This window comes from Xiphias gladius, chromosome 18 (assembly GCF_016859285.1).
Source record: "Xiphias gladius isolate SHS-SW01 ecotype Sanya breed wild chromosome 18, ASM1685928v1, whole genome shotgun sequence".
Classification (NCBI taxonomy): Eukaryota; Metazoa; Chordata; class Actinopteri; order Istiophoriformes; family Xiphiidae; genus Xiphias; species Xiphias gladius.
Window position 1 is genome coordinate 16,750,206 of NC_053417.1, and position 20,299 is coordinate 16,770,504.

General features: G+C 40.7%; 2 protein-coding genes across 11 annotated transcripts in view; both read left to right on the forward strand.

Annotated features, from left to right (window-relative positions):
- The window catches only part of atp6ap1lb (ATPase H+ transporting accessory protein 1 like b), a 2,995-nt gene extending 770 nt beyond the window's left edge, over positions 1-2,225 (forward strand). The window contains exons 2-5 of the mRNA XM_040153576.1: positions 575-813; positions 1,137-1,187; positions 1,335-1,578; positions 1,928-2,225. Coding sequence (XP_040009510.1) covers positions 575-813; positions 1,137-1,187; positions 1,335-1,578; positions 1,928-2,164 — 771 coding nt within the window. The 3' untranslated portion in view covers positions 2,165-2,225. The remainder of the gene's footprint in view (positions 1-574; positions 814-1,136; positions 1,188-1,334; positions 1,579-1,927) is intronic.
- Positions 2,226-4,765: 2,540 nt separating this feature from the next.
- Positions 4,766-20,299, forward strand: part of cacna2d3a (calcium channel, voltage-dependent, alpha 2/delta subunit 3a) — a 130,185-nt gene continuing 114,651 nt past the window's right edge. For 2 of the 10 annotated variants that reach the window (XM_040152755.1, XM_040152764.1), the window contains exons 1-3: positions 17,001-17,092; positions 19,694-19,883; positions 20,193-20,274. In XM_040152755.1, the coding sequence (XP_040008689.1) occupies positions 17,074-17,092; positions 19,694-19,883; positions 20,193-20,274 (291 nt within the window). In that variant the 5' untranslated portion in view covers positions 17,001-17,073. Of the gene's footprint in view, positions 5,047-8,188; positions 8,430-14,050; positions 14,324-16,886; positions 17,093-18,180; positions 18,630-19,693; positions 19,884-20,192; positions 20,275-20,299 lie in introns of those variants that run through there. The other 8 variants (XM_040152756.1, XM_040152758.1, XM_040152760.1 and 5 more) reach the window with 8 other exon arrangements.

Genomic DNA, 20,299 nt, shown 5'->3' on the forward strand with positions numbered 1-20,299 from the left:
ATCTGCACAGTGCAGAAATGCAGTCCAACAGCAACCATAATATTACATGCAAATTTTCTACGGAGAAGACAACTCTGCTCCCTCCTCATTTAAGATTCAGTGATATTTTAAAATTGTACTTTTGAAATGAAATATCACAGCATATGTAAAAGGGAAGTACAGTAGGTTGTGCACCAAAAAGGTTGCTTTGGATCAGTTGTGTAGAATAAATCATGAGCTGCTAGGTAGTTATATACACAGACTGCACTGATGCGTGTTGTATGAGAAGAAGGATCTGACTGAAATGGTTGCATACTGTATTTGGCGGAACAGGAAAACTTGAATATATGGTCTCTATTGCTGTGTCCCTGTTCAGTGGCTGGATTCTCCACAGACTGCATTTCTAGACTTAATTCCTACTAGTTTATCAATTCACCACTTGAATCAGTTTATGTGCATGTCTGTATAAAAATCTGGTCGCCCTCTAGAGGGCAGTCAAAGAATGCAAAACTGCTGCTGCCCACATTTTAGTTGCCAGTTTACTGCAGTTTCTTTATTTCTACTGAACTTAATTCAATTCTTCATATGTTTGCAGCCTTTTAACTGGCATCAGCCAGGGATGTCTCACAGTAAGAGGAAGCTGCTCCAGTCTCTGATCGGGCCTTACGGCCCTCTGAGTGTGTCTTACAACGGGAAGACCTGTATTCTGTTCAAGGCAAAGCGCCTGGCAATCCGCTACAGAAACCATACCTTTATTGATCTGACTGAGAGGGTCTTTAACCCCAACTCACCCGTGGACACTAAAGGCTCCGTCTGCACAAAGGAGAAAGCTACGTAAGTTAAACCAAAATGTGGACAGACAGGGTCAGAAGTAGCACTTGTGTTCAAGGAATTTGTTTTGGTTTTAAGTGAATAGTTGCACATACATTACAAGACAGGAAGGGGATTGACCGTGTGCTAGACAAATATATTTACTTTATGTTACTTTTCACTATTAGACACGGACATAGAAATAAATTGATCTAAGGAAATGCTAAGTACTGTATCTAGAAGAGTCTAATGGTTTAATGTTTGCTGTGGTCAGCTGAGAATTCCTCTGAGTTAATATGTTAAATCAGATGTTTTTGATAGTTGTGGTTTTTTTCGTTCTGCAACAGGCTTTCATTAAGGTTCGGTGATGTGGAGGATTTGCGAGGTCTAGTAATCAGGTAAAATGCATATGCCTACGTTAAATACTTTCAGTGACCTACATCTTAAAAATGTATATCTAGTCCATAATTGTATTAAAATATACAGTATATAGCTTACAAGTGCACATGTGTGGGATCTGTGGGCTGCATTGTCTCTTCTGTCAGGCTTCAGATGTCCAACACTTTTTATGAGGCAGCTGGTCAAAACTGGTTCACACTAGACAGTGTTCACATCCACTACAACTGGACCCAGGAGGCTACATTCAACGCCAGCGAGGTCTACGCTCCTGCCACTTCATCCTACCATTGCCAGCACGTCAGCAGCCTACACAAATATGACACCCTGCTAGTGCCCAGCTCCCACACTGACACATCCGCTAACTGGCACATCACTTTCACTGATTTCCAGGTACACTTTCCCACAAGGGGCCCAGCCTTTGTTGTGTAACTCTTTTAGTAATGTCTGCACAATCACTGCTATGTCAGTCTTTCTCCCTGTTTCCTATGTGTGTGCATGTGTTCGTTTGCTTGCCAGCCATTTCCTTTTGTGTTCCGCCTGTTTGGCTGTCAGTCTGTCTGTTTGCTGTCTGTTTGGCAGTCTGTCAATCTGTCTGTACACTGTCTGTTCAGCCATCTGCTAGGCTGTCTCAACCTGTCCATCTGCCCAGTATCTCTGTGCCTGGTAAGCCCAGTAAGAGCCAGTTGTCCTCTTTAGTTCAGCCTAATCTGATCTTTCTGCCTTCTCTCTGCTCTTCTAGATCCAGGCCTTCAATGTGCAGTCAGACAAGTTTGCGTCAGCTAGTGACTGTGCCACTTTCCTGACACCAGCCATCCTGATGGGGTTGGTGACATCTCTAATCCTGCTCCTTGTCTTAGCCTATGCCCTGCACATGGTGGTACACCTCAAGCACATCGACCGCTATGAGGAACACAAAGCTACTGTCTATTTTCCCCGTAGTCCAGAGGCCGAGTTGCCAGACAAGAACAGCCTGTGAATGAAAAAGAAGACAAAAGGGGAAGAGAGGGAGAGAGAAAGCTGAGAAGCAAGGCTGAGGGGAGGGCAAGTGAATACAAGAGTGAAAAAGTATCCTCCACTGAATATTTGTTCAACAAAATGACAACTTTGCCTGTTCATATGAAAACCTTCTAAGTCTTAACTACTTTAAGTAAATACAGACCGTGGTTGGATACTTTTTCTTCTTTCCTCATTGACCTGCATCTTGGCATCCATATTTTGAACAAGGCCTTTGGATGTTCAAGCCTCTCCCTGAGAGATGGGTCCTGATCCCAATGTCAAAGGTCAAGAATAGCCCGATGGCCCTGAAGGGCAAAACATATACAGGCCTTTACCCCAGCCAGCCATGAAAACCACAACAGGCTAGCAACTGTAGCTAATACAGCTAACATCAGATGATCCTGATTATGTATGTATTACATGGCTCACAAGTGTCATATTACAGGCTTTCATCACACACATTGTCCTTCAAGCTTTCATTACAGTGTACTTTGTCTAATACTGCTGCAAGAGATATATACTTCAAACAGCCAGTTTTATAGCTGAGATAGCCGTATTAGCTGCATGCCATAAAAGGCTGGTCTATCTGGGCTAGCACAGTGTTTCCTAATAATAAGGACTACAGAGTCTTGCATGAGTTGCAGTTTAAAATAATCAAATATGGCACAAAGTAGATGGAGCTTGAAAAGGTTTTGAGTGTAAGCTAAGGGAAATATCAGGAACCACTGGTCTAGCATCTGGCTGGAGTGAATGGACCGGCACTACTGGCCCCTCAGAGCCTCTGGCGTCTCTCACCTCACCCCTGAACAAGACTGCTGCTTGGGACTTTACTGTGAAACGGCCTTTTACTGACCAGCCAGACAAAGGGGGGTTCTATAAACTAGCACAACATTGGTTAGTTGCGAAAGCACTAACAACAAACTGTCAAAGACTATACAAGGAACTATGCTGCACAAGACGGCCCGTCTGAGGGCATGGCAGAAATGCGGGTCTTGGGATGACTTGAATCTCTAAGAGTCAAGCGTTTGGACAAGGGAGACCATGGATCCTCCATCCACACCACTGGATTTGACTGCCAAAGTGAAGCTACAAAGGAGTTGCCATAAAATATGGTGAGCGACAGAGTGAGACAATGTGAAAATGAAAGATAACCATTACAGCTATGTACAAAACAAAAAACACATACATGTACAGAAATGTCACTCTGCGGAGGTCTTTTTTTTATATACAATGTAATCACGAAATACTATTAGGTGCAGGATGACTATGCTAATCCTCATAACCAAAAGGATATACAAAGCTGTAGATACATTAAGATCTCTATACGATCATAGCTGTTTACTATCTTCAAATATTGCACAACTAATAAACATACAAGTGAGACATTGTGCTATGAGGATTGGTGAAAGTATCAATGCATATGATTTTTTTCTACAAAGTATTAACACATTACACTGTCTGTCTGTATGTTTTAAGCTGGACCAGACAATGTAAGGTCCAGTTCCATCTAACTGTAAATTACAGTACAAATTCCTACCATAGAGGGACGATACTATGGAATGCCGTCCACCCACTGGGACTTATAGATGCCATTATTATGCCAGAAGCCACACTAGCAGCAGTAACAGCATCAGTAGGTCATTACTACCGATAAAAACACTCCGCATGACAGTAAATAGATATCTTAACATTCGATATGGCAGTTCTGTCAATCTGTAGCAGTGTGAAATGTGTTCTTTGGTCATAAATGTATACTACAAACTATGAAATGAGCGGAGGCTGTTTGTCCAAGGACCAACTGATGTAGATCGAACAATAAATGATATTCAGAGGAATAGGTGTGCTGTGCATATGTTAATATGTTAGTGATGTGCTGAATAAATAGGCATACTGATCAAATATACTGTTAGGTTTTCATTTTGGTAATTAATTTAATTGCATAGTGTATTTTCCAAAATTTTGATAATGTCGGTAATTGTTACTTAACCCAGACCTTTCCAACCCAGTGTCTAGGTCTTCTGCCAGCTCTGTCTCCCCGCCTGAGTGCCATCTGCTCTCTCCTCTCACCTGTCTCTGACCTAAAATGTCAGTACCCCTGACTGGGACAGTTTACCTGCTGGCACCTGTCCAATCAGACACCTCCATGCATACTTCAGAGGCAGTCGTGCCCATATGCCAATTTGTAATCTCAAACCAGAGCCTCTCTCGTCACCTCTCTCCTGCTGTTGATAAGATACATTTGCATCAAAGACCCTAACACTTGGGCCTTGGATGCTTTTCAACATCACAAACTGTAGCTGAACTGGACTAAATTAATAATGAGAATTTGGCATTCACAACGCAGTAAAAAAGTTTGGCCACCCTGGGAAAATTACATATTTCGTTGGTTTTTGAAATAAAAGAAGGACACACAACCCCTGCAGCAAACAGATATTAAGAAAATGAGCCATTTTACCGATGCACATGTCAGTGCTTAGTTACCTAAAATGAAATAAAAAAGGTAGCAGCGCGCTAGCATTTGAAAAAGAGCTAATATTTAAATGTCTGTTTGCTACATTCGCTGATAAGACGTCCTTGAGATCTACAGGGACATCTAGTGGCAACAAATGGTCCTAGCAGCTAGCGCTTCATGATACGTGTAAGCGGCGTCAGCGAGTTGAACACACACCGATAATGTCACAACTTTTTCAATAAAGAGTAGAGTGACGGAGGTGAATTTCAGTTGGCCCCGTTAAATTCGACATTTCTGGGAGTCTGTCTACCTGGAGTTACACCGAGCGTTGATATCTCGGTTTGCCCCGGTGGCGTTCGGTCGGCGGGGGGCTGCGAGTGTGGTGGGGGCGGCCCGGCTAATGCCTACAGGTAACTCCACCGTCGTCCGGTTCACACGCTGTGTCTTTTTAGCTGGCTAGCTCACCACTGGTACGAAGCACCCGAGTTTTGTTCAGCTAGTGAGACTCGGAGCTACAGCGCTTGCTTGCTAACGTTAGCCCTGTTTGTGACATGACCATGGCCTGGATTAACCTCCAAGGGGGGGGGCCCGGGGACCCGGGGCAAAAAAAAATGTTTTTGGGCCCCTAGTGAAACACGCTATGCTTGGCGGTTTCATTATTTCCCCAGACACCCGGAAACCAACCAATACTCCACAGCTGAAATGATCAGCTGATTCTTCATTTGGCAACAGTTTTGATTATGGGTTCATTCCTTGTCGTTTCTTAAACAAAAATGTCAAAAATTCGCTGGTACCGGCTTCCCAGTTGTCTGTGATAGTAAATTCAACATCCTTCAGTTTTTGAATGTTGATCAGCCAGAGCAATTTGAATATGCTAGGCCTCAGGAAGGAATGATGGGCATGTTTCACTATTTTCTTTAAACTTAGACACTGATCAATTGATGATCAATTGATTATTAAAGAAAATAGTCGTTAAGCATATTGATAATGAACGTAATCGTTGATGGAATAGTACGACCTTGTCCGAGGTTTCCTCCTGTGAATAAATTGAATAACTTGACCCTAAGAAAAAAGATGAAGCATGAGATGAGCACAAAATAAACTGAAACAATGAATGTTTTAAAAGTAGATTTTCACACAGGCTCACTTTACATGACAAGGGCTGCAAGATTGAGGATGATGGATTGGTCATAGTTGGTTTCGTACTTTAGTGGAGCAAATTTCTAACAGATGTTGTATCAAATTATGTAGACAGAAATGATATGGAATAAACCTGGGGCTTTTGGGCCCCTGGGGGTCTTGGGCTCTATGGCAGTTGCCTGCTTTGCCCAGTTTGTCACCCCCGGGCCTAAGCACTCAGTACATTAGTCCGTCATTCATCCACATAAGCATATTATGCGCACCATGGGGAGAAATGAGTTTTGAACTGAATAGTTATAGACCAGCGGCTTTTATCTTTAAAGATACACTCAGATGGTTGATGAATAGACTGCTCAGCCCAATCCAAAGCCCTAGCCCCCACCCCTCATCTCATCAGTGACTGGCCATAAACCAACTCCATGGGGATTTTCTCCAGACCCAAATTACCACCTTGGATGGTTCTGGGCTGGTCAGAAAGTAACAACTAATGTAACTAATAACTTCTGCCTGTTAATGTAATGTTAATGGGAATGAGTAAGTGACTAGGAATACTTTTTCCTTCTAACATGCACATCACTGCCTGTAATGTGTGTTAGTGATGAGGGAAACAAAGCTTTCTGATGCACTGAATCGCTATGAAGCAAGTGTGTTGAGAATGGTTCACTCTTTTGACGCATCTGATATAAGCAAAATGCCAACATCTGCTGGTCAACTCTTTGGTGTTGCCTTTGTATTTTGATTAATACAGTTTTTCAGTGCTTTCACTGCTCTCCTTATTGTTATTATGTTCAACAAAGCTTTTGTTATGAATCAACTTATCAACTTTAAACAGAGTTCACACCTCTTGTTTTTAAATACAACTGCAGAACCGAGATTCACATCCCGTACCGAAAAAGCAACACCTCTTTGATGGAGTGGGACAGGATTTTCGGCTTTATGGAGCTGAAAAATCCTGCCACGGTACTTCTGCTTTGAAAGGACGATGCTCTTGTCAAGTGATCTGCTTTGAGTCGACATCTCTAATATACGGTGTGGTCAGGTGGCAGTGGTTTTGTGTTTATCTATGCATTGTGATAATGTGGAACGTATTGTTTAGTGTATCTGTTGTTTTGAATATCCAGCAGATTTCGTGTAATTCTGGTCATTAGTTTTCGATACACTGTGTAGAGTGGATAATTGAGATAGAGTATGTTGCTGCGGACCAAAGTCCTGAACAGTCATTCTTTGGGATAACCTATTTCATGATGTGCAGAGATAAGTTTGGCTATTAAGGTTACACGGATGTATTCTAGCAAACTAACATGTCAAGTTGCTCTCTAATACAGTGATACAAAAGCAGGAGGATTGCAGTTGCTTGAATGACTGTTGCATGCATTGAGTGTGCAGTTTTATAATATATCCACTAGAGGTCAGAATAACAACGCCTTCAGTAATGTGCAGTAATGTGCATAACTATGCATCTTGTATTATCAGACACTTGTAAAATGTACATTACTCAAAGTTCAGAGAACAGATACAGTGGGGCTGAGTGGACATTTTTTACAAAGACATTCCCAAGTAGTATTTTCTTTACATAAAGCTTGTCTTCCAAGTTTTTGTCAGTTACATTATGAACAATTGACGTGTCTGTAAGTTAGATACAGTGCTTAATACAGAGGTCATAGAGTAGCTGAGAGACCTTTTGTGTAGTTTGGGTTGTGTGAAAGGTAACTGTCAAAAGTTTTGTCTGCCCTCTAAAAGCCCAATCTGTAATTTTTTAGACATATAAATTTCTCAGACATAGTTGAAACGTTTTATTTAATGGTGAAAAATCAACATTTTTTTTTTCTCAACTATTCATAATTATATCATATCGCCCTGAATGTGCCTCAAGTAGTTATATTTGGGAATGCCTCAAATCTGTACTTAGAAAGTGTTACTTCATATAACATGCTCTAGATGTCAGTGTTTGCTTGTGCTTGCTTGAGTTTTTATTGCCTACCTCTGGATATGTTGTGACTCCAAATAAATTAATTGTAATACATTAAGAATTAAACCTTCTGTGACCAATTATGAAAGCCAAAGTAAAGACAGAATTTAAAAGGTTCTTAAGTGCTGCAGAGAGTACCATGACATCAGTGACTTTTAGTGTGACTAAAACTCCATATCATACTGAACAGCGGTCGCTTGCAAGATGAGGGCGCTGAAGCTTCATATCAGATTGAACAAATAATGTACAAAAATATTCAAGGATGAATAGGAAAGATTCATCAAAAGCTTTGACCAACAGGGGCAAAGTTTCTTTATATTGACAGTGAAGCCAGAGACCTTTATTTGACCAAACTTCCCTCCGCAATACATAATTTCCCTCCTTCTCTGAGACATGAACAGAGAGTCATGTTTAGTGTTTGTCGTTAATCTCTCCCTGTGCAGAACTCCAGAGCGAGGATCCTCGGAGTGCTCAAAGCTGGGGATTCGGACTTTGTGGCTGCAGCCTGTGCGAAGACAGATAGGCCTGCCTGTTTTATATGTAAAGCTGCCAGCCAGAAAGCATAGGCCCGCAGGGTACTCTGCACAACTCCTTTGTTGCAGCCAAACTGTGGTGGGGTCCCACTATCTAAGCTGCTTTGCATTCTGGGTGCACAAGAGATGGGAAGGACACTAAGGATGGTAGGTGGGTAAAGTTGGACCTTTTTGGGAATCCATGTTCACATGCTTTTTACACAGCTGGCTGGGGCCTGGATGGAAGCATCCTGTTTAAAATAAGACTGGCAGAAGACAAGACTACGCTCCCCTTCTTCCTTTTTTATTCTTCAACCTTCTGAGTTCTTCCATTTCTCTTTTTATATTCCTTGCTTGGTGTGTCCATCATGGTAAAACAGTTGGAGATAAAATTGCTCAGCCTTTCAGTGCCAGGGATTATTCTGCACTGTCAATCATTGATTTGGCCCAATGGGGCACTTTGATGTGTGTTAGGACTCGGTGAATCGACTATTAATTGAACATCACAGCTGAGCCAATCACAGCCTCGGAGTTCCTCTTCCTCTATCAGCACAGGCGCAGTGAATGGCCTCATTTTAGCCTCTTGGGCATGTTATCATTGCAAATGAGTTGGTTATCAACAAGACAGCCTAGACTATGGGGCTTAAACAAATAAACAGTCTAAGGGTGGATCAGAGGAGTTTCAGTATGTGCTGCTCTACAGTAGCTTAGTCATTTTGTTTTAAGATGTGCTTGGTAGTTTAATGAATGTTTTTTTTGGATACAAATTGAGTGCTGTACAGCTAAATATTTGCTGTTATAAAAGGCTGAAAATAGGTTGTTTTGACATTTGTGCCAAATGCTTGGACTGCATTCCCAAATCTTAAAATAACAATGATAAACTGTAATGTGCTGACTGAAAGTATACATTGTTTAGTCACTTGATTTGCAGCTGTGTAGCAAAATGTTCCCAAACCAATACAGAGAAAGCAGCCTGCAAGAGAGAGGTGGGTTATCTGGTTCTGCTCAGTCTCTCTGTAATTTCCTGTAACATGGGCCATGGCTCTGGTTCTCTAGGCAAACAGTTTGCCTTTGAAGAATGATTTGAAAATATACATTTTAATAAGGTGCAGGGAGGCACTGCCAACTAGACACAAGAAAAAGATAAAAAGGAGATTGCATATCTGAAATAAGCTGATGATGGGAGGAGGAAAATAAAGGAGAGACAAAGAATAATAGGGGTAAGGAGAGGACTTGTAACAGCAAGGTGTTTTTTCTTTAATTGAACTGGCTGGGGAATGTAAAATGGAATGTGACGCTTTGGGCAAATCAGTTGTGAACATGTTGTGAATGTAGAGCACTTTAGAGCCATTTTTAATCTGCTACACAAAATAATGCAAATATCACAGACATCTTCTCTGGCTGCCTGTTATTTCTCCACACGATGAAGCCACCTCCCCACCAAGTTTTTTCTTTCAGGCAATCAGACAGCTGCTTGAGTCATTTCACACTGTTTGAAGAAGGAAAAGAAAACTGACACGTTTACTTGCTAAAACAAAAGTCAGACTATCCGCACAATTTGTGCATTGGCTCTTGTTTGTTTTCTTTATTATTTCCGTGGACATCCCTAAACCCCCCCATCACCCATCTCTATCTTGCTCTCATTTCTCACTCATCTCTTGTTTCTATACTCTCTCTTTCCCAGTCTTCTATTTTTGGGTAGAGTGCCTTTAATTATGCATGTTGTCATAGTGCTTTTAGTATTACTGTCATTTATGAAGATGGGCTTATCTATCTCACACACAGCACAATCCCTGCTTTCTGTTTGTTTACCCAGTTTGCTTTGCATCTGAGCATAACCCGTGTGAGGACACTTTGTAAAGTGTAAGATTTGAGATGCTTTGGCCCTCAGGAGACCAATAGTGCAGACATGACAGTGTGGAAAAAGGGAAAAGGAGTCAGACTGGATAGATGATCATGCATGCATACCTGCATACATACACAAACACATCCCCATAACCTCTTGTCAGACCTGATGTAGTGACTCTTGAGTGTTTGGAGTATCTTTTTTCCTGTTCGTTAATTATCAAAAATTAGTCATAATCGTTACTGAATGTGCATCCGATTCTTGAAAGTATGTGGCTTTCTTTAATTCCCTATTGCAGTTTTTAATGACAAGAAAAAATGAAGAGGAAAATTTGTTCAAAAATATGTGCAAAATAATTCTATGAGGTTATTGGTGTGCACCATGAGATAGCGAAAAGTCAGCCTTACTCTTGGATTTCCTCACAAACCCAAAATGTGGAGAGCCATGCTGATTTGTCACCAGGATGACACTCACTGATTTCTAACAAGACGCACTCTTAAACACCAGATTATATGGCCCAACAAATCTTCCTCTTTCTCTGCTTCTGTCATACTGTGCTTCAGTTACTTTCAATTTACTAGCCTGTCTTTCTTTAGCACCTTCTTCTTTCTTTCATTTATGCTTTAGCCTTTTAAAAGCAGATGGCTTCCTCCTGTCTCTTCCAGTCTCTCTCTGTGTCTTCCTTTCACTTGCGTTCTCCCAGCCCATTGTTTTTTCATTTCCCTATATGTCGTTGTTTTCCCCCTTCCTCGTTAAACCCTATCCACCCTCTTTCTCTTCTGCGTCTTTCATCTCCTCCCTGACCATCTCTGCCCCTCCTCACCCAGGCGCTCCATTGTTTTGATATATGACCTAATTACTTGGCTAATTGAGGTTCTTGTAGCTGCCACACAGTTTGTTGGTGGGGATGTATATCTTGTTACCTTTACAATATATGTGAAGGTCATGGTCAGTGTGATTGTTTGCCAAACATCCTCTCTTTGTGCTCAGCTCAGCATAGTTGGAATCACATAAAGTTAGGTAAATAAATATTTGGACAGTGACGCAGTTTTCATAATTATGTCTTTGTACACCACCACAATGGATTTGAAACGAAACCATCAAGATGTGATTGAAGCGTAGATTTTCAGCTTTGATTCAAGGGGTTTAACAAAAATATCCCATTAACCGTTTAGGAATTACAGCCATTTTTATACATAGTCCCTCATTTTATGAGGCTCAAAAGTTATTGGACAATTAACAGTTGATCAGTTTCATGGCCAGGTGTGGTGTTTCCTTGTTATTTCATGAAAAATTAAGCAGATAAAAGATCTGGAGTTGACTCCAAGTGTTGAATTTGTTCAGCTGTTCATGGGAACCCTCATTATGCGGTCCAAAGAGGTGTTGATGCAAGTGAAGGAGGCCATCATTAGGCTGAAAAAACAAAAAAACCTATCAGACAGATGGCAGAAACTTAAGAGGTTGCCAAATCAACAATTTGGTACATTCTTAAAAAGAAGGAATGCACTGGCGAGCTAAGCAACACCAAAAGCCCTTGAAGAAGAGTATGGAGAAGGAGAAGAACGGCACATGATCCAAAGCATACTACATCCCCTGTCAAACATGGTGGAGGGAGTGTTAGGGCATGGGGATGTATGGCTACCAATGGAACAGGGTCACTGGTGTTTATTGATGATGTGACTGCTGATAGAAGTAGCAGGATGAATTCGGAACTATATAGGGCTATACTATCTGCTCAGATTCAGCCAAATGTTGCAAAACTGATAGGATGGTGCTTCACATAACAGATAGATAATGACCCAAGACATACTGCGAAAGCAACCCAAGAGCTTCTCAAGTCAGTCAATCACCTGAATTGAACCAAATTGAGCATGTTTTTCACTCAGTGAAGACAAGACTGAGGGCAGAAACCCCACAAACAAGAAGCAAATGAAGGCGGCTGCAGTAAAGTCCCTAGCAAAGGATCTCAAAGGAGGAAACTCAGCATTTGATGATGTCCATGGGTTCCAGACTTCAGGTAGTCATTGACTGCAAAGGATTTTCATCCAAGTATTAAAATTAAAACTTATATTTATAATCTTGTCGGTTTGTCCAATTACAATCACATCTTGATGGCTTTGTTTCAAATCCATTGTGATGGTATACAGAGGCGAAATTACGAAAATTATGTCACTGTCCAATACTTATGTACCTAATTGTAGAATGCACACAGATTATCCTGAGTCTTAATAAAATATGCCAGTATTTCTTGGTTTCATGATGTTCTTTGTCAACTACTGTATAATGGGTCACCAGCACAACCACAGTTCCCTTGGCCATTATGGGACCTGCAGTCTTCCATCAGCTCATTTCTCTTTCATAAATTGCTCAATGTTCCAATTCTTATCTCTGAGCAAAGGAAATAACTGGTGTGTAATTGCTTTTAAACACAATTATGTTCACTAATATGCATTACATTCTGTAGATTTTTTCGATGACAAATTAATCTTTGGTGTCCTTTTAAGAAAGCCTGAAGCACTCATTTTGCCCTCCTCTCCTCCTCTTCCTTTTCACAGTATATCGTCCCCTCTTCATTTCCCACTCTTTTCTTTCGCTGAACAAGCGGTTTCTCTTTTTCACTACTGACTGCTTGTCAGAACATACCAGATGCAGGACTATGCAGGTCTGCATCTTCACCCAAGCTCTCTGCTGTACGGGGGCTTGCCTTAGTCTTACTTGCGACTTAATTGAATCAGAACAGCTAAGTTGATGTTGGAAGAATTTGTCAAATATGTAATGATGCAGGAAAGATACAAGAAAGATTTTTAAAGGTGTGAGATTTAATATGAAATTTTGGGAATGTATGATATCCAACATGCTGTGATATAAATTAAAGGATTCCTCCTGGTAAAAACATCATTTTTCAGGTTAGCATATCTCTTATTGTACTACAGGTTTATGTATTTTTTCACCTTTAAATAGGGTAAATATTTTAGATGTCCCTTGAAGAAGGTCAGAACTACCTTGTTGCTATCGGTAAGTTTAAAGTTGCATGATTAAGATATTTTACAGACTGTATTTCTATTAGTGTGTCATAAAAAGGCTTACAGTCCCAAGCCATTTGGTTCCTAAGCAGAAATTGGTTTGACCGAACAATACCTGGTTAGTAAAGTTACTAAAGTGCGAACATAAAATAGTAAAAAAACATTATTAATTATTGATTTGAATGCCTAAATACTGCCTAAAAACTGAATGGGGGAATTCAAATTTAAAATTTGCTCCTGAAGGCTTTGCGGTCCTAAGCAGCTGCTAACTGTATTCTGCTTATGCCTCAGGCCAGATATGCAAATATTCTCAGGTGAAAAACTTAGAGAAGATGGAAACATTAGCCACGATAATTGCACCATTTATCCAAAGAGGATTTTCTGAACTTTTATAACCCAAGAACTGCTTTTCATCTTACAAACTAAAATGTATGTTATATGTATTTATATAGTACAATTTTATTCTGGATTAGGATGTTACACATCTCTAATGTATGGATTTTATGATTTGAATGAATGGTACCCCGTAGGGAAAATCATACTTACTTTTTCTAAATGTGTTAAAACGGCATCTAAACATCCACAGCAGTTTTCTAATGTAGAAATGCCAGTCTAGAAAATTAGGCTACCTTTCCCCAGCAGCGGAGGAATCTCTTAAGAATCCAAGCAATCTCCAAGCTTAAGCTTTTTAATCATCTATTCAATCCAGTTTTCTGTATGTTGACAGCCAATGTTGAAGAGGATTTCTCCCAAAAGCCTCCGTTCCGTCTTCCATCTGCTTTAACTTTCCTTTTCAAATAACTTACGTTTAGAAGTGCAGTCAGCCTTTGCCAACATTAGAGATCAAATGTTTAATTCAAGGACACTTTCCAGTAAGGGAGGAAAGCCCAGTAATCGTTCATATTCACTGTCCTCATTTCACAGGTGCCACACCAGGCAGAAGCTCACCTCTTTCAGGTTGAGGCTGCCTCCGCCCCCTGCTGTCCATCATGGCAAGCTTGTTCAACCTTGTCCTTGTTTTCGGAGCCCATGAATCTTGCATGCAGTGGATATTTTGATCCGTGACAGTGCATATTCCACAGGCAGCCATGTTCCATCTCATCAAATACAGTCGTCTGTTTCTCTGCCAGTGCTGATGGAGGAAATTCTTTGGCATCTCATTATTAATTGAATTAAGCAAGGTATTTCTGGAGCAAGGTGAGTTCTGAGCCTGGTAACAAAGAATTATTTATGCTGTGCTTTGAAATTCACAGCCACTAATGGGAACTGAGCCCATCACTGTCCATACGGGTGAGAACATCGATGCTCACCGACAGACACAATCTGCTGCCTCCTGCCTTCTAGTGTAAATACAAAACAGCCTGGACAGAGATGCTTTGGCTCTGCAATAGCTCAAAAATGTAACAGCCTCATCAGATTATATAACATAAAATACACAGTATGTGACAAGAGTTCTTAAAGGCATTGTTTTTAGACCTGTAGGACGGAACGATGATGATCATATGATGACCATAGTTGGGGATTCCCTAGAAAGCCCTTCTAATATGCTCTAAAATGATTTTTGTTTTAAATGGCAGGGCGTAAGATTGTCAACAGTAGTCTAAGAGGTGACCTGCATATTTGGGGAGCATGATAAAAACCGAAATTTATACTGTACGCGCTGCAAGTGACGCCCACTGAAGTATCAGCACATCTAGTTCAATCACACCAATACACTGACCCTTCTCCACTGATCCTTTATTCTGTTGTGATATGCAGAATAGACCTTGGTGCTAATGAGCTGCTAGAGAAACAGAATAGCTGGTATCCCTGAGGTCAAACTAAGGACAACAGAATAGGACACATGGCTTTAGTGTTAAAGCTCTCACAATGGTCACAGTCCCATGTAGTTTGATTATATCCTGCTTGAGATGTGAGAGACATTTCCGTCTTGGCTTGGTAGACATTATCAACGTAGACTAGCTGCTGAGCAAATGTTAAATACATCTCCTGTACGCACAGCAACAGTACAGATGTTTTTAGAAAAATGCTCTTTATAAAAGATAAATACACTCCGGGAGTTTCTTGCCACTTTGATTTAGCATATTTGCAGCATGTTGTGGTGTGATATCCATGGACTATTCAAAAGTTGTTAAAAAAATAATTTAACTAGGCTAAAGTAGGGAGACAAAAACAGCTCTTTATGTACTAAATTAACTGAATGAAACTATATTGCAAAAAAATAGCAGAAGATAACTTAGCATCACTTGTGTTATTTGCAAAGCTGCAGATTTTATATAAGAGTGGCATTGGGGGATTTGAAAGCCATCATTACTGAATGGAAAGGAAGTGTACCATTATAGATGTCAGAATGTTTTCTTTTTTCTCCACTGTAATACCAGGTACAGCCCAGTTAACACCACCTTAGGAACACTGTGCTCTCCAAAAATCAGGTGTGATTACAGCATTCAGAACTGAGGAAATGGAGGGTCAGAAGGGGTCGTGGGCGTGTGACAATGGAAAGGAAGACTGTGTCATTAGTCTTTGATGTTTTTTCCTCTGATGTGACCCATGACTAATTCTCCTCCACATTTTTTACATGAAGTGTGTGTGAGTTTGTGTGTGTGCAGGACTTTATTATCTATTAATATATTAATACGTCTATCTATAAATGCTAAATCTATAAAATTATTTTGTTTTTCCTCTAATAATTTAAGGTCTTGCGCAGCACAATCATTGCCTCATCCCCAAGGCGACTAAATGCTGTGCAGGTTGACTTTACTGTGTACAAACAAAATCCCTGACTTTAGCTTCCTACCTCACCAGCCCATCCATCCAATCTCCTGGGACGTGTCTTTGGCCTACGTGCATGAATCTGTCATTAAGAATTTCCTTGAGAAGTGGTTCGCTCCTAGCTAGTCACTAGATCTGATAGTTTTTGATCAATTAATAATATCACCGGAACAATGCTATTCTCTCTCCGAACCAGCTGTGTCTTTTGGGCCATGCCTGGAAGCTATTATAACAACAGACTGGGAATCATGAAGGACTAATGGGATGGTGTATGGGACATGAGTGGGATGTTAAGATATCTCAAAGGGGGTTGAGACAGACAGAAAAAAAATGCAGTTACATTAGTACGGATGAGGCCAGTCAAACGTAGATGCCTTTACATTATGACTTTGCATTTAATATCAACCCTAACACTTAGACCTACCTTTTGAAACCTGTATAATACTCAACATGGTGAATAATTTCATGTCATTCAAACAAGATCAGGAGTGAAAGAGATCTGGATGGGACAACAGCAAAGGACCAGGATGGAATTAATGTAACAAATAAAAACCCAGGAAGACAAAAAGAAATTGTTTGTCACCCTCCAGTCCTGATACTGAAGACTTCCTTGAACTCAACTGTACATGTATTTTTCTTTATCCGACACTTTATGCTGGTTTTTAGTGTCCATTCACTTTACTTACTACAGCTGCCAATATTTAGACCACACAGTACTGTCAAGTGAAATGGTTTTGCTTCGCTCAGTCATGTTCATATATATATATATATATATATATATATATATATATATATATATATATATATATATATATATATATATATATATATATATATATTTTTTTTTTTTTTTTTTTTTTATTATATTTTTTTATATATATATATATATATAAAAAAGGTGGAGAGCCTTTAGCCTTTAGCCTCTTGGATAAAACTCCCATTCAGTCCAACTAACAGAGCTGATTTTTTGTTTTATTATTTTTTGCAGGTTTCCAGGAATAAAGATCTTCTTATCTCAGGGGAGATGATGTTGAATTGGTCGTTGACTTGGCGGTCCTCGCTCCATACTGCATGACTGCAATCAAACGATACCAGATATAGTATGAATATGCTGAGACAGAAACAGGAGGAGGAGGACATGGTCAGGAACAGGAATGTAAATACCACAAAAGGAGATGTCCATACAACTTCAAGGTTTCTGTCTTATTACTAATACATGTAGATATGTTTGTGGGTTCCAGCAATGATCACAGCATCATCGTCTGACTTTGTCATTACTCTGCTGTTGATTGTAAAACAATGTATGACTATTTAAAACTTAAAACCACCAAAATACTAGCAGAAATTAGCAGTTTGCACATGTTGAAACATTGCTGAGCATTTTCACAAAATACCAAGAAAATCAATCAGGTAAATAAATGGAGAGAAAAACAAAATTATACACCAATAAAGGGCTATTCCAACATTTTAGTTTAGGGGACTTGTAAGAGACAGAATATTCAAAACTGAAGCAGTAAAGGCCAAGATATCCTGACTTTTAAACTCCAAAACCACTGGATCTTATATTTCCCATAATGCAACCGAATAGCGTTATTCATTAAATGCTCCGTCCCCAGTAAATGCCCACATCTTTCAAACTCCACTCTCCCTGTTTGTAACACAGGCACTCTGTTATAGATTTGTGCTGTCCAAGCCCAAGACAAGATCTGGGTTTTTTTTCCTCGGACTTCTGAAAGCTCTTTCTAGAGCCACAGAGTTTGCAAAGAAATTGACTGAATAGTACTCCCCATGACAAGTAAACTGCTCTTCTTGTGTAAAATCAATGGACTGCTCCTTTCACTTAATTTAATGGTTTGAGAAGTGGCTCGTACTGAGTGACAAACTGTATATTTTCTGATACTATCATGCTATTACTGTCATGCTATGGCTGCTGGGTTTGACACACAAATTAAACATTTCACAGGTAAACTGAACAACTTCAAACTTCTGTTTAAATCAATTTTGAAAGTGTTTACTCTGTTATCAGGTTAAAAGACTATAGATTACTATAGCATAGCGCTAAAATGTATTGCTAATGGTAATGTGAAAAATTTGCTTTTTGACTGGCTAGGGCGGCTTTTTGCTTTTAACCATAAAATATAACTACGCAGCAACTGTTAACAATAATCACTTAGTTTTACGACACAACTTTGATGTACTTTTACATCCTTTCTCTCTCAGACATATGCTTCTTTCCATGAGTTTGCATCATTGTATTGTCCATCCCTACACCGTGTTTGCAGTGTTCCAGCACAGGCTGACTTCATTATAGTCTTGGTTTGGAAACCTGGGAGCTGTTCCAGTGACATAAAAGCAGCGGCAACTGTAGGGAAAAACAGTAAATATAAGAGCAATAACTGTTCAGGTGATTAAAAAAAAAAACATCGTTGAATTGCACTTTCTCACTTAGCTAAGTGCATTTTAATGTCCCACGTACGGCAGTACGACTGGCGGTTTGGCACCATTACCAAAAACAATATGTTCTACCTTAACTTGCTGAATGTATTCACATTTTAAAAAACATTATTCTAAAAGTCTATAAGTCTACTGAATGTGACGTTGACCGAACGTCACATTGTGTGCATTTGTTGTAAAGACTTGTTACAGGTCTCTACCGACTGTAATTCTTTTGTTGGGTTGACCAACCCAGACAGGCTGTTTCACACTGATGTTTGACCCACATATGTCAAAGGTGAGTCTTTTAGTGTGAAAGGGTAGGCTTGTGATCAACAGGGCAACCCTTCTGCAGCAATAGAGATAGGCTATGCAGTCAGTGTGGATCCCCTTCCAGTGCTTTGCCAGAATCCTCCCAGCTCTATGTGAAACGCGATCCGTCACACGGGGTCCGTTGCCTGGGGGCTCTCATCCTCTTTCACAAACCATATGCCCACACACTGCCAGTGCCACATCACTGCTGCAAAGTGCATCTAATTGACATGCTTTTTTTCAGCATAAATGAATTGTGTTCTGGTCCTTCCACAAAGAGGCTGGACAACCCCAATTCTCTGCCTTTTTACAAACACACACACACACGCACACTTTCTTCTCTCTTCTCCGTCTCTGTCTTTCGTCAGCACTTTGGCAGTGATTCCTGCTTCAGTGAACTGGGCATACAGTGCATGACTTGATATGACATGAAAGCTAAGGGCTAGCTATTATAGCCCTGTATTATAGCCCATGAGTGTGTGTGTGTGTGTGTGTGGGGGGCAGGTCAGAAGTATGGCGTAATTCAGCAACAATAACAGCATCCTCAGTAGCCTATCCTCAGATTTTTAGAGGAAGGAGGAGAGAGAGTGTGCGTGTGTGTGTGTGTGTGTGTGTGTGTGTGAGAGAGAGAGAAGGAGAGAGAGGAAGGCTAGTCGCGTTACTCAGGAGGAGTAGGCGTGCTCTTGTGCGCTGCATCGTTTGATGATCTCCCCGGTTCCCCCCGAACCTCCACACTGAGCTCTCAGTGGGTGAGGTCGGTCGAACAAAGCGACCTAGCGGTCTTTCCCTGCCGGAGGAGTCGAGCTCGACTTTCCGCCGGGCAGCACAGCCGTGTGCACCGCACCGGTCAGCGGGGCCACGCCGCGGCACTTTGGATAACTCACACAGCTGAGGATCCTGCCGTTTGCCAAGTCGCGTCGCTCGTCCCGCACCAAGAACAGATAAACACATAGCCATGCACGATTTAGTCAGTCAGCACGGGTGACTTTTGATTTCCTCCGGTTTTTTTCTTTATCCCTTCATTTTTGGATTCTCCGGAGGGGGGAAAAGATCCACGGTGGCAGCATAAGCCCAAAACTCGCAGTGTGCGCGTAGAGAGGGTGTTTTTGCCCAAGATGCAGGTGGATCGGAGCTGTGTGGTTTCCAGTGCGCGGTGTGCGTGTCTGCTTTTACTTTTCTCAACTCTAAGCACCAGGGTCACTGAGGTGGCAGGCACCCACCAAAGCATCCCTCCGTCCGTGTAAGTAGACGCTCTTTTACGCAAAGGTGTCGCACATCATTTGATTCTCCAAGTTACAAATCAGAACATCAGAAAAAAACCGATAGCATACTTGAATGGTTTCCAGTGCTCTTTAATTTTTTGTTACATTTCAAGTATAAAATATAAAATTTGCTGGGTTATAAATTGATGCTCTTGTAAAATCAAATTGATTTTTTTTAGTCAGCATGTTAACTGGTTTAAATTGTAGCCCATCTGTTCATATATTTATTAACCATCTCTGATTTCTTGCTGGTCTGTGTGATCTGTGTATATGTGTGCCATTTGCAGGGTGAAGCTTTGGGCTTCAGCATTCGGTGGGGAGATGAAGTCCATTTCGGCAAAGTACTCTGGCTCCCAGCTGCTGCAGAAGGTGAGCTTCAGGTGTCAAACTCAAA